Source organism: Pteropus alecto, unplaced genomic scaffold (genome assembly GCF_000325575.1).
Source record: "Pteropus alecto unplaced genomic scaffold, ASM32557v1 scaffold94, whole genome shotgun sequence".
NCBI classification, from domain to species: Eukaryota; Metazoa; Chordata; class Mammalia; order Chiroptera; family Pteropodidae; genus Pteropus; species Pteropus alecto.
In genome coordinates, this window is record NW_006437736.1 from 905299 (window position 1) to 919581 (window position 14283).

Here is a 14283-nt window from a genome sequence, read left to right on the forward strand (position 1 = left end):
CTGAATTTGAATTTTCTCTTTCATATCTGTCTTCAGGCCAGTAAATCCTGCGAGAGCTTTTGAAGTGGCATGCTTCATGTAGGTAGGTGGGTAGGTAGAGGGGTAGGTAGATATGTAGGTAGGTCAATAGAAATATAGCACTGAATAATTTGAAGGAGAAGGGAGAGAATTATTTTATTTCCCTCTTAGGACACCTAAATAGCTCCAGAAAAATCATCTACAGTACCCCAACCTGGAGATAATGAAAAGAACTTAAGCAGCGATGAGTGGCAAAGGTAGACTTTTTCCCTGAAAAATTACGGGTAAGAATTTAAGGTTTTCATGGCATAATTTCTAAGAACTAAACAAAAGGAAGATTTTGATGTAAAGCAATCCGTAGTACTATGTGGAAATGATTCTTGGATGCCGAAAGCAGATGAATTTTGATGCTATATAACCTTAAAATGAAAGAATGTCATGAGTCTGTATCTCTAGGTAATGTCACTGTCATTTTCTTAAGAATAGCAGTAATTCAGTGCTTCCTCTTACTGATTACATTTTTTGTCATTCTCTTTTAAAAATACTTTGTAGGCTTTATTACAAAAGTAATACATGCTTATTATTAGGAGCAACAGGGAACTTGGGGATTTTGAATAGGTACGTTCGCTCTGTTGATTGTGGTGATGATTTCATGTGTGTATACGTATATATGTCAAACTTACCAGGGTGAACGCTAAATAAATAGATGCAGGCTATTGTATGTCAGTTATACCTCAAAAAACTTTATTTTTTTTTTATTGTTGTTGATTTGATGACTAAAAAAATTGCACTTATTTTGCTGTTAATATATATTTTCACTTGTTAGTGAGATTGAGCATTTTTATCATATCAGCCATCTTTAGCTCATCTTTTGCGAATTATTCAGTGTGCATTTTTCTGTTGTGTGTTTCTTGTCAATTTGCGTGACTTGTTCTTGCATTAGTGATTAGTGTGTCTGTCTTACTCTTGCAAATATTTTCCCCACTTGGCTTTACTTTTGACTTTCAAGTCCAATTCTCTCCCTTTCTTTTCCCCTCCCTCTCTTCTTTCCTTACTTTCTAGCCAAACCTGCCATTTTTTTTCACTTTCTGGTTTTTAGGTTTCCTGTCTCACTTAAAAATTCTCCACACCCTAGTTATACTCCCAAGTTTTTTTATATTTTCATAGTTTTAGTTGTTATATAAGATTTTATTCCTTCTGGAATTTTTTTGAGTATGAGCTGAGGGGCTCATTTTGTTTCTGGTGGGTAGGCAACTTTTACAAATGTCATATGATAAATAAACCATCCTCCCCCACACACACTGAGTCAAAATGCCACCTTTATCTTCTATTGAATTTCCATATAAACTTGAAGCTGTTTTAAGATCATCAGTGTTGCACTAATCACTTTATATATTCTCACATAGTTTTATGGCATTTTAATATTTGGTAGCACATTCCCCATTTCATGGTTTTTCTTTTTCCAAACGTTATCAGTCGTTTTTCATATGCAAATTAGAAAGTATTTAGTCCTATTTCCTTCCCCAGACACTATTCGCTTCTGATTAGAAATGACATTAAGGTATACATTTTATTTTGGGAAGGATTAACAATTTTATGTTAAGTATTCCTCCAGAAACACACTATATCTATTTAGGTCAAGTTTTATATTATATATCGTATGTTTTATAAGTTTTGTTATACCTTTGAATTACTGGTTGCTGCTAGTTTGAATATAGTTATGTATAAATCTGACATTTTTCTTATTAGGTCTACTAGTCTGGAGTTAATTCTTTTGGCTTTTCTAAGTATATAGCCATATCTGTAAGGATAACTTGTCTCATTTTTATCATTTTATTTTTATTGTCTTATTGTACATATTAGTATTAATAGTGATAAGTGAAATTATCTTCTGCTTTTTAATAATAATGACAAGTATTTCCAAGTTTAACAGGTTTTTTGTCTTCTTTTTTAATTAACATACAACACATACTTTCCAATTATTTAGTTTAATGAATTTTAACAATTTGATGCCACGACCCATAACAAGATATATGACATTTCTATCATCCCAGAATGTTTCATAGTACCAATTCCATCAATGCAACACCCCTAAAAAAAACCAGACAACTACTTCACTTCTATTACCATAGATTTGTTTTTCCTATTCTTACTATTCTTATACTTCATATGAATGGAATTATATAGTCAGTATGTGTTTTTTTTTTGTTTTGTTTTGTTTTGTTTTTTTTTTGCCGGGTCTGGCTTCTTTCATTTAACACGATATTAAGATTCATCCATGTTGCTGTTAGTTCATTCTTTTTTTTTTTTTTCCTTTTTCTTTTTTTTCTTTTTTGCTGTGTAGCATTTCATTTTGTGTATAGACCGTCATTTGTTTTTCTGCTCTATTGGTTTCAGTATAATCGATCTCAGTTTGGGACTCTCATGAATAAGGCTTCCGTGAACATTCTCATCCAAGTGTTTTAGTACACATATGCTTTTATTTCTTTTGTGTATATATAAGAAGTATTTTAACTTTATAAAAAAGCAAAACTGCAAAACAGTTCTATAAAGTAGGTATACCATTTTACCCTTTGATAAGCAATGTATGAAAGTTTTTGTTTCACATACTTGTCAACATTTGGAGTTTTCAATCGTTTAGCCATCTGGTCGGTGTAAAATGGAATTTCATATGGTTTTAATTTCATGTCCCTGATGACTAGTGTGTTGAGCCACCCATTCAATGTAGTTTTTGCACATTGGGATATCTGTTTGTGGGAAGTTGACTGTTAAAGTCATTAGCCCATTTGAAAAATGCTTTATTCTTTTCATTATGCTTTTTTAACAGTTCTTTCTGGATTCTGGATACATGTCCTTTGTCAGATGTATGTATTGCGAATATTCTCTCAGCCTCTGTCTTGTCTTTTTATTGTCTTAATGGTGCCTTTCAAAGAGCAGAAGTTTTTCAGTTTTGATGAAGTTCAGTTTATCAATGTTAATAGTTGTTTTTTGTGTCCCAAGAATTCTTTGTTTATTATTAAATTGTGAAGATTTTCCTATTTTTTTCTAAAAGTTTTATAGGTTTAGCTCTTAAATTTCGGTATGTTAACTTTGGTGGATATGGGATAAGGGTTGAGATTTATTTTATTTCCATTGAGTATTCAGTTTTTCATTTTTTTTTAAAGGCTTTTTCTTTCCCTCATTGAATTGATTTGATGCCTTAATATTGACTGTTTATGCATGTGTCTATCTCTGGTTTCTTCTCTATCTCATTCATCTATTTGTCTGTCTTTAAGCCAGTGCCACACTGTTTTGATTACTGTAACTTTTTAGTAAGTCTTGAAATTGGATAGTATAAGTCCTCCAATTTTTTTGTTTGTTTGTTTTCCAAAATTGTTTTGACTATTCTAGGTCCTTTGTATTTCCAAATAATTTTCATTAGACTTTGTCAACTTCTGCAAAAATAGCTGCTGAGATTTTGATTGGGTTTGTGGGGTTCGGGGTACATGGTCGACTTAAGAGTATCAGGCTTTCTAATCCATGATCATATATTTCTCCATTTATAGCAGCCTTTATATATTTATTCTGGGTTTTGTTGTTGTTGTTGTTTTGTTTTTTGCAGAATAACTGATTATAGTGATGATGGTTAAACTTTCCTTTAAAAGTAGTGTGAGATCTTTCTGCAGCTTTGGATTCATTTTGTTTGAGATAGTATGAGTTTAATGGTCATCAAGTCAGTGTTGAAAGCCTGGGGTGATGTTTAGAAAACGGTGCTGAAAGTTCAGTTTCCTGCAGTTCTCAGTGGGTAGAGAATCCTCTCTTGAATGAGGGGAAAGAAGGAGTTGGGAGACTGAGAGGGAAAGGAGTAATTAGTTCCTTGTTGGAAGGAAGTGATGCTTGTGACTCAGAGGAAACCAAGTAACATGAACCCAGAGTTTTTTGATCCCTAATGATTTGATGTCTAAAATATGGCGGAGAGGGGGAGGTTTATCAAAGTGCTAACATTTTGAAGCATTTGGCCATCTCTGCCTATTACTTCAGGACAGCGGCTCAAGACTTTGCAGACTTGTGTATCTTCAGTAAAAATAATGGCTTCACTTTTCATGGCATAAAATGGAAAGTCAGGAGGTCAGTTGTTGAGAAGGGAGGGCTTTGCCAAATCTGTTCCACAAGATTTAAACCCCTCTTTTGTGTCTGAACTTAAAGACAAAACGGAAGTGTGGGGCAGATGGGGGTTGGGGGATGGGGGAAGGACGTTATGGAGCCAAAATGACTTCTGATTTCTGTAGTTACTGCATATTCTTTATTGATATTTCAAATATTACACCCAAGTAATCATCTAGGAACAGATATTATGTGGAGAAGTGTCCTGCTCTGTTGTTAGCCTGATAGTGCTAACAGTAATTATGGAAAACTCGTTCAAGTTTTTTTGTCTCTTTCTAATAATTCTAAGTTAAGGAGGGTTTTTTTTTTTAACTATTATTATTAACCTAGTAGCCAAGACTTAAATAAATCTCTATCTTGAAGTCCAAAGATTAATTTTTAAATAATATACTTTCTCTTGAATGCTATGCTCTTAAAATCTATAGAGATCTGTGTTGTCTGGTTTTGAGAATTTAATTTATAATGTCATTCTACCTATTTCTGTGAATTGTAGTTTAATGAAATTGATTTGTTTTCCCCTAAGAATCACTAAAGGAATAGAGTATCCTAAAGAAAATACTAATGGCCCAAACTAATTTCAGCTCTTATAATGTATCTAATGTGAAAAATTTCCTGGCATTTTTTGAAACTTGGCTTTAAGGAAAATTTTTGATCCTTTGGTAACTAGTCATCTTTAATATGGTCATGGACCTGTCTAGTAACCACAGACTGACTGAAGTTGGCTGTGTGTTTGTGTCTACATACACACGTGTGTGTGTGTGTGTGTGTAGTAATATTTTTCCCCAATCCCGAGGCAGTAAGTATTCTATTTTTATTCTATTTTATCTGAGCAGTGAATATTCAGAGGATTTTATATACTCTCCTTAAAAATTGTGCAGTAAAAATTTAAAGTCACTTTTTCTCCTTATTTTCTCTCTCTCTCTTTTTCTGTCTCTCTCCTCCTCCCTCCCTCCTTCCCTCCCTTCCTCCCCCACCCTCGTTTTAGGGTAACCAGGAGCCAACAACAACTCCTGACGCAATGGTTCAGCCTTTTACTACCATCCCGTTTCCACCGCCTCCCCAGAATGGAATTCCCACAGAATATGGAGTGCCACACACTCAGGACTATGCCGGCCAGACCAGTGAGCATAACCTGACACTCTACGGAAGTACGCAAGCGCATGGAGAACAGAGTAGCAACTCACCTAGCACACAAAACGGATCTCTTACGGTATGTGTATCGTGAGGTGGAAAAGGAAGGGTGTGTGCCATCTTCGAAATCTTCATCTTAATCATCATACCTAAAACCCGTTGAGTTAACTTTACGTTAAGTAGCATTTATGTAATTGCAGTTCTACTCCAAGCATTGTAATTACAAGATAAGGGCTTAGAATTAAAACTCACAGTCCTAGCCCGCCCTGGAGATTACAGCTTAGAGGTGGAACAGAAATACAACAAGGTAAGCGCAGAGGCAGGAGTAAACTGAGGAGGAGGATGCTCTTTTCAGCTTTCCCAGTAACTTTCATTTTGCAAAATCTCCTGGTCCCTTCTCTGTTCTCGTCATACACAGTTGCTCAGCAGCATCCCCTACACGTTGCCTCCTCCCTCCTCTTTGAGGTACTTAAGTCTCTTGGTTTTTCTGATACTTGCTATTTTCCTCCTAAATACGAAAAGTTCTTTCTTAGTTTTCTTCTGCTGGTTCCTCTTTTTCTGTTCAATTTTTAGAACATTGCGATACACCAAGCCTGGGTTCTAGGACCCCTTTTCCTCTTATTTTATGTTCTTTCTATATATACTACTAAATTCATCTAATTCCTCAAGCAAAACCTATCAGTCATTCTTTATTTCTTTATTTCCTTCATCTCTACATTCAGCCCATTAGCAAGTCCCTGCAACCATAACGCTAAAACATTTTCTTACTTCAGCCTCTTTTTATCTTAGGAGTATAGCTGGATAGTGAACATGACTTACGAGCTCAGCCCTTCTGGCAGATTTCTTGGGTTTGAGTCCCTATATGGCCCCTGCTTAGCAATACAACCTCGGCCCAGTTACATAATCTCTTTCTCCCTTAGCTTGCTCATCGGTAAAATGAAGACAGTAGTGCCTACCTCAGGTGGCCATTGGGAGATTGAAAAGAGTTGAACTCATGTAAGGTGTTTATCGTCGTCGTCGCCCTTCTAATCCAAATCTCATCACTTATTTCCTGTATTACTGTGGCCTGACTTATCCATTCTCCACATAGCAGCCGGGATAGGTTTTATAAAAAAATGGAAGTAATGCTATTTTCCTGCTTAACTGATGGTTCCCTAACATACTCAGAATAAAATCTAAACTCGGTGCTTGGTTTACTAATCCCTGGTCCCAGCCACCACCTCTTTGACTTCAGCTCTTACTACTAACTTGCTAAAGTAAAGGGAATGTCTTAAATTAGCAATAGGTGTGTATCTCAGGTATGTCATCCTACAGAGAATCATATCAGCCGTGGGAGCTGTGTGCTATATTTCCAAAGATAAAGATGTGCTATATTTAACATGGGAAGATCTAGCTCGAGTTTTTAGATTTATTTTTGCCTTTCTTGTATCAGATTATCAGAAGAGCTTTATTTAGTCTTTAAACTACTTGATAAGATTTGTATGTGTGTATGTTTTAAGTAATTTTACCTGGACTTAAACTGTGGAATGTGGCTACTCCATGGTGTACAGTCACTGATGCTTCTGCTTACTGATTTTCACTCTCATCTTTACCTTTGAGCCTGGCCGGAAGTCGCCCCGTGTCTCCCTAGCTTAGTGGTGGTCAGCCAGTGATCTGGGCAGAGGTTGCGCTTAAGCACCTCGAGCTTGTAAGGCTTTCACCCTTGGTCGATCCGTCTGTTTGTGGGTTGGGAAGCACGTTCAGAGTTTAGCCAGGTCTCAAGTTTGCCTTGGATTTTCCTTTCTCTTTGGCCCTCTCTGGTCTCTCCTCCTCCTCCATGCAGTTTCACAGTCAGTGAGGAGAGCATATCCAGCCCTTCTGTGAGTCTCGTTACCAGGGTCCCCCCATTAGATTTCTTGCTCGCCCACCACTCACCCCAATTAGACCACAACCTCAAGCTAGAAGAACTGTATTCCCCTTGTTAGGCTCCAAACAAGTTTGCCACTTTTAGCCGACAAAAGTGTGAGTTATCTACTGCTCCCCTGCCCAAGGCCCCAAGTTGAGTCTACCCCTTCTGGCAGCAAAGCTACTGGTTTTTGTGGCCCTAAGCCCTGTGCTGGTAAAACAGGGTTCTCCAAGCAGAACTAAGGGTTGGAAGTGGGGTTAGGGGTTGGAATAGTCTCAGACAATAAGTTTACAAACTCCTGCCGGTATTACCCTAAGCTCTGGCAATTTTTCAAGAAACTTTTGTTTATTATCTGCCTTTGATTGATTTCTGGAACCCTGAAATGACTGTTGGGCACTTTTGTCCAGTTTTCTTACTGTTGTCACTGACGTGCTCACACCATCATAGCCAGAGGTCCCTTCCCTGAATCATTTCATGGTTGTTTACAGTTACTCACTGTGTTTCTCCTCACCACTGCCCATTCCCTCCCATCCCCGGCCCTTTTTTTTTTCTTATCACCACCATTTCCCATTGTTTCAGACTCCCAGATGTTTCTAATGACAGTGACAGTGTTAAGGGTAATCTCTGTTCCTTAATATAAATATATACAGTTAATTAAGACTTCTGTATCTCATCCATATTAGAACTGTTCACTATATAATTTGGTATTATACTGATCAATTTGAATTCTTAAACAAATATCAAAATAAAATTAGGAATCCATGTGTATAGATTGTCAGTTGATTTGTACTGAGGAGAACATGGAAAATCCCCTTTGAATTGTGTCTACAGACAGAGATAGCACAGGTTCTATGATTAGGACGTTGTTAACGGTAAAATGGGAAATTATTAGGAAGCTCTGGTTGAAGATACTTCTTACATTTTTAAGTGTATGTTTTAAATGTAAATGTGAATCCGCTTCTCTTAAGCTGTTTGCTTTTGGAAGTTGTGTGTGTGTTCCTAGGGGACGTGCGTGTACAGAGAAAGATTGAGCATACATCCGAAAACCTAGATTTGACAACATTATGGATTATTCTGTTAAACTTTTACTATCTAATTATGTTTCTAAAAATGAGTCTGCTGATTCCTGTGGCCAATTACATTCAAAAGGTAGATGGGAAGCATTGTTATTTGTAAATAAATGATACTCTAAATTTGCGTGACACCTTTCTGTTTAAAAATTGCTTCCACAAACAGTATTTTATTATGGTTCATAAAATAGCCCTCACTGTACCCCTCTGACTCCTCACCTCCATCTCAGCAACAGAAGATGGTGTGTGCACGCGTCAGTCTCTTAGCAGGCACCCGTGCATCTTTTCCCATTCAGATTAAGCGTCAGCTCTGCTGGGAAGCCTTGCTTACTGCATTCCTAGGCAAAGCCAGATTTGAGCGTACTTCATGTAGGCTCAAGTAGACTCCTAAGCTGACCAATTTTGTGGAACTTAAAAGATGTGATCTTTTTGTTTGCTTTTGTCTCCCTAACTAAGCTGTAAGCTTTTTTAAAAAAGTTCTTTTTGTTCATTTTTTGCATTCCCTGACTTAGCACAGTTCCTGGCACTTAATAGTTACTCAGTAAATATTTCTTGCGGAAAAAATGAAAGAAGGTACAGGTGTGCCAGGGGAGGTCTGAGAAGAGAGAAGTTGAGGCTTTTTGGAGATGGCATTGATCTGAGCTTCGAATTAAGAGTGATTAGAATTCGAACATGCATAGACGGTGGTGGAAAGTCCTTTCTAAAGGCAGAGTTGGAGAGATGGGAGAGATCTAGATATCTTTGAATGAAAGCATGGGTTTCCATTTGGCTGAAGCTTTGGATGTTTGCTCCATACGAATAGGAAATAAGGTGGGAGAAGAGTCGCTGGAGTATAAATTGGGATGAGTATTTGAATACATGGCTGCAAAATGACTTTATTGAAGGCTTTTGAACAGTGAAATGGAAGTGAGCAGAATTGTGCTTCCAGAAGGTTAACCTGTTGCGTATCCAGAGTGAGTGGAAAAGCAGAGAGACTTTTTAGGCAAGTCTTATGCTTGGAACTGGTAATGAGGTTCTGGACTAGTGGGTTGCAGTAGTTATGTAGAGGAGGGCTGAATGACAGAGAAATTATGAAGATAGAATATACAGTATTTGACAGCTGATTGGATGAATAAAATGAGATCAGAGTCAAAGGTGTGATCCTTATGCAATAACTGTATCTTGAGTAAATTATTTTATCTCAAGTTTCAGTTTTCTCTTCTATCAAATGGAGCTAATAATGCAAAAAAAACAGGATTGTAGGGAGAATAAATTAGAAATGCTGTGGAAATTACTTGTTTAAATAGTTCTTTAAGATAATTGCTTTTAACCATCTTTTTAAATCAGCCGTCCCTATTGATGTAACTTATTTGTGCTCTTTATTATTGTGAGCTACAGCTGTATTTTAATATAGATCTTGTTTATCTTGGATAATCCTGTCCCGATGGAGAGAACAAAAAGAAGAGACTTACACAAAAATGAGAAATAAGCAACAAAATCTGGAATTTTCTTTCTAAAATATGTTTTAGAAATTGATTTCAACATTGGTCTAGAAGCTTCTTGTGCTTTTAAGATGAGAGCTTATTGACAGTCAGTTGGTCTCATACTGTGCATTAGCAAAAGAGATAGCAGTTAGGGGTCTCCCACCTGGGTCTAGAGGCTGGAGTATCACTGAGCCTGCCTGCAGAGAAGAAAGGACCTCAGTTCCTATATGTTTGGATATCTTTCCAAATGCCAGCAGGTGTAAATACCCAAAGTATTTGAAGTAAACAAGCTTTAGGGGATAATCTTCAGATATGAGGTTTACATTTGTTTATATATTTTGAGGGCAGGAACTGTTACTTGTCCTCTTATTACTCCCATTGGTGTGTAATGAATGTTTGGTGTTTATTGACTGAAAAAAAAAGAAACTTAAAAAGGCAGAGTTAAGCATCTTTGATTGATTAGTAGTCGTAGATGTTATAATACCATTTGAAGTGTTGGAACAGAGTTGCTGGATCTGAAGCAGAGATTTGAGGAAATGGCTGAACGGCCTTACTCTGTTAGTCAGCTATAGACTTTGTAACTCTCCTCATTGGTGGCCTTGGAAAAGCCATTGGTGGCTTTTCACTCTTAATAAAGGTAGCTTGGACCCCATATCGTCCATCATCCTCAGTTTCCTCACTCTGTCACACACCCTTTAGGGCCGAAGCCAGATTTCCTTGCATTCCTCTACTGTCTAACCATCCTCTCATGGATTTATCCACCGACTCCCTCACTTGGAGGTGCCTCGTGGATTGGTGACTCACTAAAACATCGCCAAGAAGTTACAGCCCTTAACATTAAGTGGGCCCATTTGCCCAGATGAGGACCTCTGGAACATAATGGGAAAAGGGACCCACGTCTTTCTATCACATTGTGTGTTGTTGGGCCATATTACCTTCAGCCTGCAATGTAGTTATTAACCATTACTATGTTCTCTGTCCAGGCTAGAGGTAGAGGCCTGGGGCTACAAAGGAGTTCATTCATCCAGCCATTCACTTTGCAGAGAGAGGCCCTCATTTTTCCCCCAAAGTAATAAAAGGATGTTGAGCCTACAGTACACACTCTCTATACATGTTATCAGTTAACCCTTAAAAGTAATTACTTGTATCCTCCAGCTCTGGAGTTTTGATACCTATAAGCAATTTCAAAGCTGGATCCATGAGGAAACTCTAGTCTGGTCTGAAAATGCAAGAGTTGCTACAGAAAACCATACTCAGAGCCAGGCATGGATAATTTTGAATAGAGAAACTATCCCTTTGCTTCATGTAAGACTCAAGACACCCTTTCAGCACGATGTTAACATTGTTAACGACAACACTATGGCCTCCCCTTTGCTCTCTTTCATTTATTTACTTGCTTAAGCCCAGCAAAAGAAACTAGAACTAAAAAGTGCTAGGAACGGTCGTGTGGGGCTCTACTGACCCTCTCCGCTCTCCCGGGTTAGGCCAGGGCGAAGGAGCGCTAATGAGTAATAGGGAGCCGTGGTTTCTCTTCTTCTGTCTACAAGAGTTGTACCTTTTCCATAAGTATTTTGTACTATCTTTTGAAGTCAGTAAACTTTGATTAGAATCACTGAATTTTAAAGCTACAATGGATTTTAGAAATCATCTTATACCTTCCTTTTAGAACAGAGGTCAGCGGTTTCAAGTATCTTGAACAAGGCTCCACTAGCTGGTAACAGCTGAGACGGGAAATCTGATTTCAGTCGAGCTTTATTCTAGTTTTTCTCCTGCCTCCCCATCCATGCAAATGATAAAAAATAAAAAGGTGTCCATAGGGATGGTCTTCAGTGCCACTTACTCTTCAACTTTAAACTCCAACTAGAATGGACTAACAGATTTCTTTCATTCTAAAATTAAATCGTACATAAAATATTAAAGAATCATTCAGTTAAATGTAAAGTTTTTAAAATTTGAAGTGATCTACATGTGTTTCACTCATATATTATATATAATTTTTAGATAAGTGACGTGCTATGATTTTTGTTCAACAGTGTGATATTGGTTTTTGTTTCACAGTATGATATTGATGATATATGATATTACATATTCAAATGATGCCCTTTGTAATTCCTTTTTATAGCACTTGGACCCACTGAAAAAAGAACTAGATATTTTCTGAAGAAAGTTGAATTATTGGTTTATCGGAAAAAAAAGTTAGCTTATGTTTAAATGCCTAAATAGAACTAGATTCTCAAGATTTGGCTTGTCATAGCAATATTCAAACACATGGAAGAAATGCTTTTTAAAGTAGCTAAATCTAAAAGTAATTTTTCTCAAATAGGGAATTGCTCTATGTAAATGTCATTCAATTTTCTATGCCCCCAAAATTGATGGTGGCATTAGATAAAATAATTTTATATTCAGTATATTACAAGTGGTTTCACTGTATATTAGCACTGTGATATACCCTGATTTTCAGTAAATAAGCATATGGATCAAGATTTCACTTTAAAAAAAAATATTCTATCATGTTAGGATATTTTTGTTCTTTAACAAGAAGTTCATATGATCTAACTCCACCAGGTTTTAGCCCATGTTATACTCCATTATAAACATTTATAAAAATGCTTTGAATGCTAACAAATATAGTTGGTGGAGCAACATGAATTGTAATTCCTTATTTTTTTAAGGCACCGTAAAGTGACATAATAAGTATCCCAACCCGAAAAACTGAATTAGAAAAAAAAAACTGTTTTGAAAAAACTTTTTATTTAATATTGTCATTCGGGAGCTTGAATGCTGGACATCAGATTGAGTTTGGTTTAGCTCCTAGCTCCTTCCATTTGCTAAATTAGTAATCATGAGAGAATTATAACTCTAATGCTCATTTTCCCCATCTGTAAAAATGGTGATAACAGTTCCTATTCCATAAGTTGTTTTTAAGATTAAATGAGAAAATGAATAGCAAGTTCTTAGGATGTACTGCCTGGCACACAGTAAATATTCAGTAAATATTAGCAATGACACTATTAGTATGTAATGATTTCATTTCAAAGAAAGTGTTATAGGCAGCCCTTGATTTATAAAACAATACAAATTAACAGGCTATTCAATTATATCTCTTTTCTCTTTTGCCATTTTCTTCTCTCATACACTTAGGAGCTAGTCCTCTAAGAGTCATTCTCATTAAAGCAGTATTTTTTAAAGTGAATTTTATAGCCTCCTCTACAAAAACGAATGAGTGGATGACATGTGTAATACATGTTTGGGAAGAAGGGTGAGTTCTCGCTCTTCAGAATTCACGGGAAGCCCATTAACCTTGTTTAGTCCAGTATTTCCCAGATTTGTTTGACCATGAAACCCATTCTCTACAAAATACCAGTTCACATCCTACAGGAATAGCACTCTACCCTTTGGGAAATCCTGCTGTGATATGTACTTTGTATACACACACACATACCCTTTAGCTGCTCTTAAAGCCATTTTGGTCAATGAACTTTCTATTAGATTTTCTTGGGTATAAAGTACATCACAATCTTATTTTATACCGATGTGAATCATTCAGAATTAAAATAGTATGATATAGAAAAGTTAATGAAATTTTACTTTTGTTCAGATTTTAAACTGGTAAAGAACAAAATTCAACAGTAAATTACACAGATCAGTGATTTATGAATCGGGTAGCATACAATCTAGCAAATAGAAAGGAGCTCCAAAGAGCTGTACTAGACAAGAGATTATATAGACAGAAGGGAGCAGAAACAAGAAAGTCATACCGGGCATTTGCTGATTGGTTAAAGCAGGGTTACTTTCCTAAATTGGAACAGAGGGAACTCTTGGAGCTGGGCCAGATAACTTGCGCTGATAGGCAAGTGGTGGTTGGTTGATCTGGGCCTTCCCTTTCTGGGAGAGCTGAGCACAGACATTTAGTTAAGTGTTGGTTTGCTGACACGTGGGGCTTAGCATGAGTGACTCCATTTCGAGTCCAATCTTGTTCCTTTAACAGAACTAATGTGAATCTTCCTAAATGAAAATAGTTAATTGCCTAATTTCAGAGTTATATAAATTGTATGGCAATTCACATGGCAGCTCTAATTTTAACTGTTAATGGAAATATCTACTATCCTTTGGTAAGTTTAGTTTTAAATTTTGCAGTTTTCAGAACCATGACCCTTGCACTATATGTGACTGCCTCTGTGACACTGTGAAAATATGTAATTCACTCTTTGAAGAGGATTCACTTAAACCTTGACTGAAGAAATTGAATTCTAACTAGAGGTCTACAATCTCTTGTTCACAGTTAAAATCCAAAAGGTGAAAATAAGAAATGAAGAGATCTCAGAAAATATGAAAATTAATTATTGATTGAAGAAATTGGAAAATTCATAAGTCAAAGTATTATTCCTGAATTAATCAAAGGATTCCTTAGGGTCTCCGATTATATATTAAGTCTTATTATGATAGGGACTTGGAAAATACTTCATCTTATATTGCCCAGAGTTGTCTTTCAGACCATAACAGGACATTTGTTCACAAAGTATAATTAAAATATTTTCATTGTCTCGTAGAGAAATCAGAACAATTCATCCAT

The 14283-nt window shown here is 36.5% G+C and overlaps 1 protein-coding gene across 16 annotated transcripts in view; it reads left to right on the forward strand.

The window, feature by feature from the left end:
• Window positions 1-14283, forward strand: part of RBFOX2 (RNA binding fox-1 homolog 2) — a 164185-nt gene that overhangs the window by 105409 nt on the left and 44493 nt on the right. For 14 of the 16 annotated variants that reach the window (XM_025048798.1, XM_006914491.3, XM_006914492.3 and 11 more), the window contains exon 2: window positions 5147-5371. In XM_025048798.1, coding sequence (XP_024904566.1) covers window positions 5147-5371 — 225 coding nt within the window. The remainder of the gene's footprint in view (window positions 1-5146; window positions 5372-14283) is intronic. The other 2 variants (XM_025048801.1, XM_025048799.1) reach the window with 1 other exon arrangement.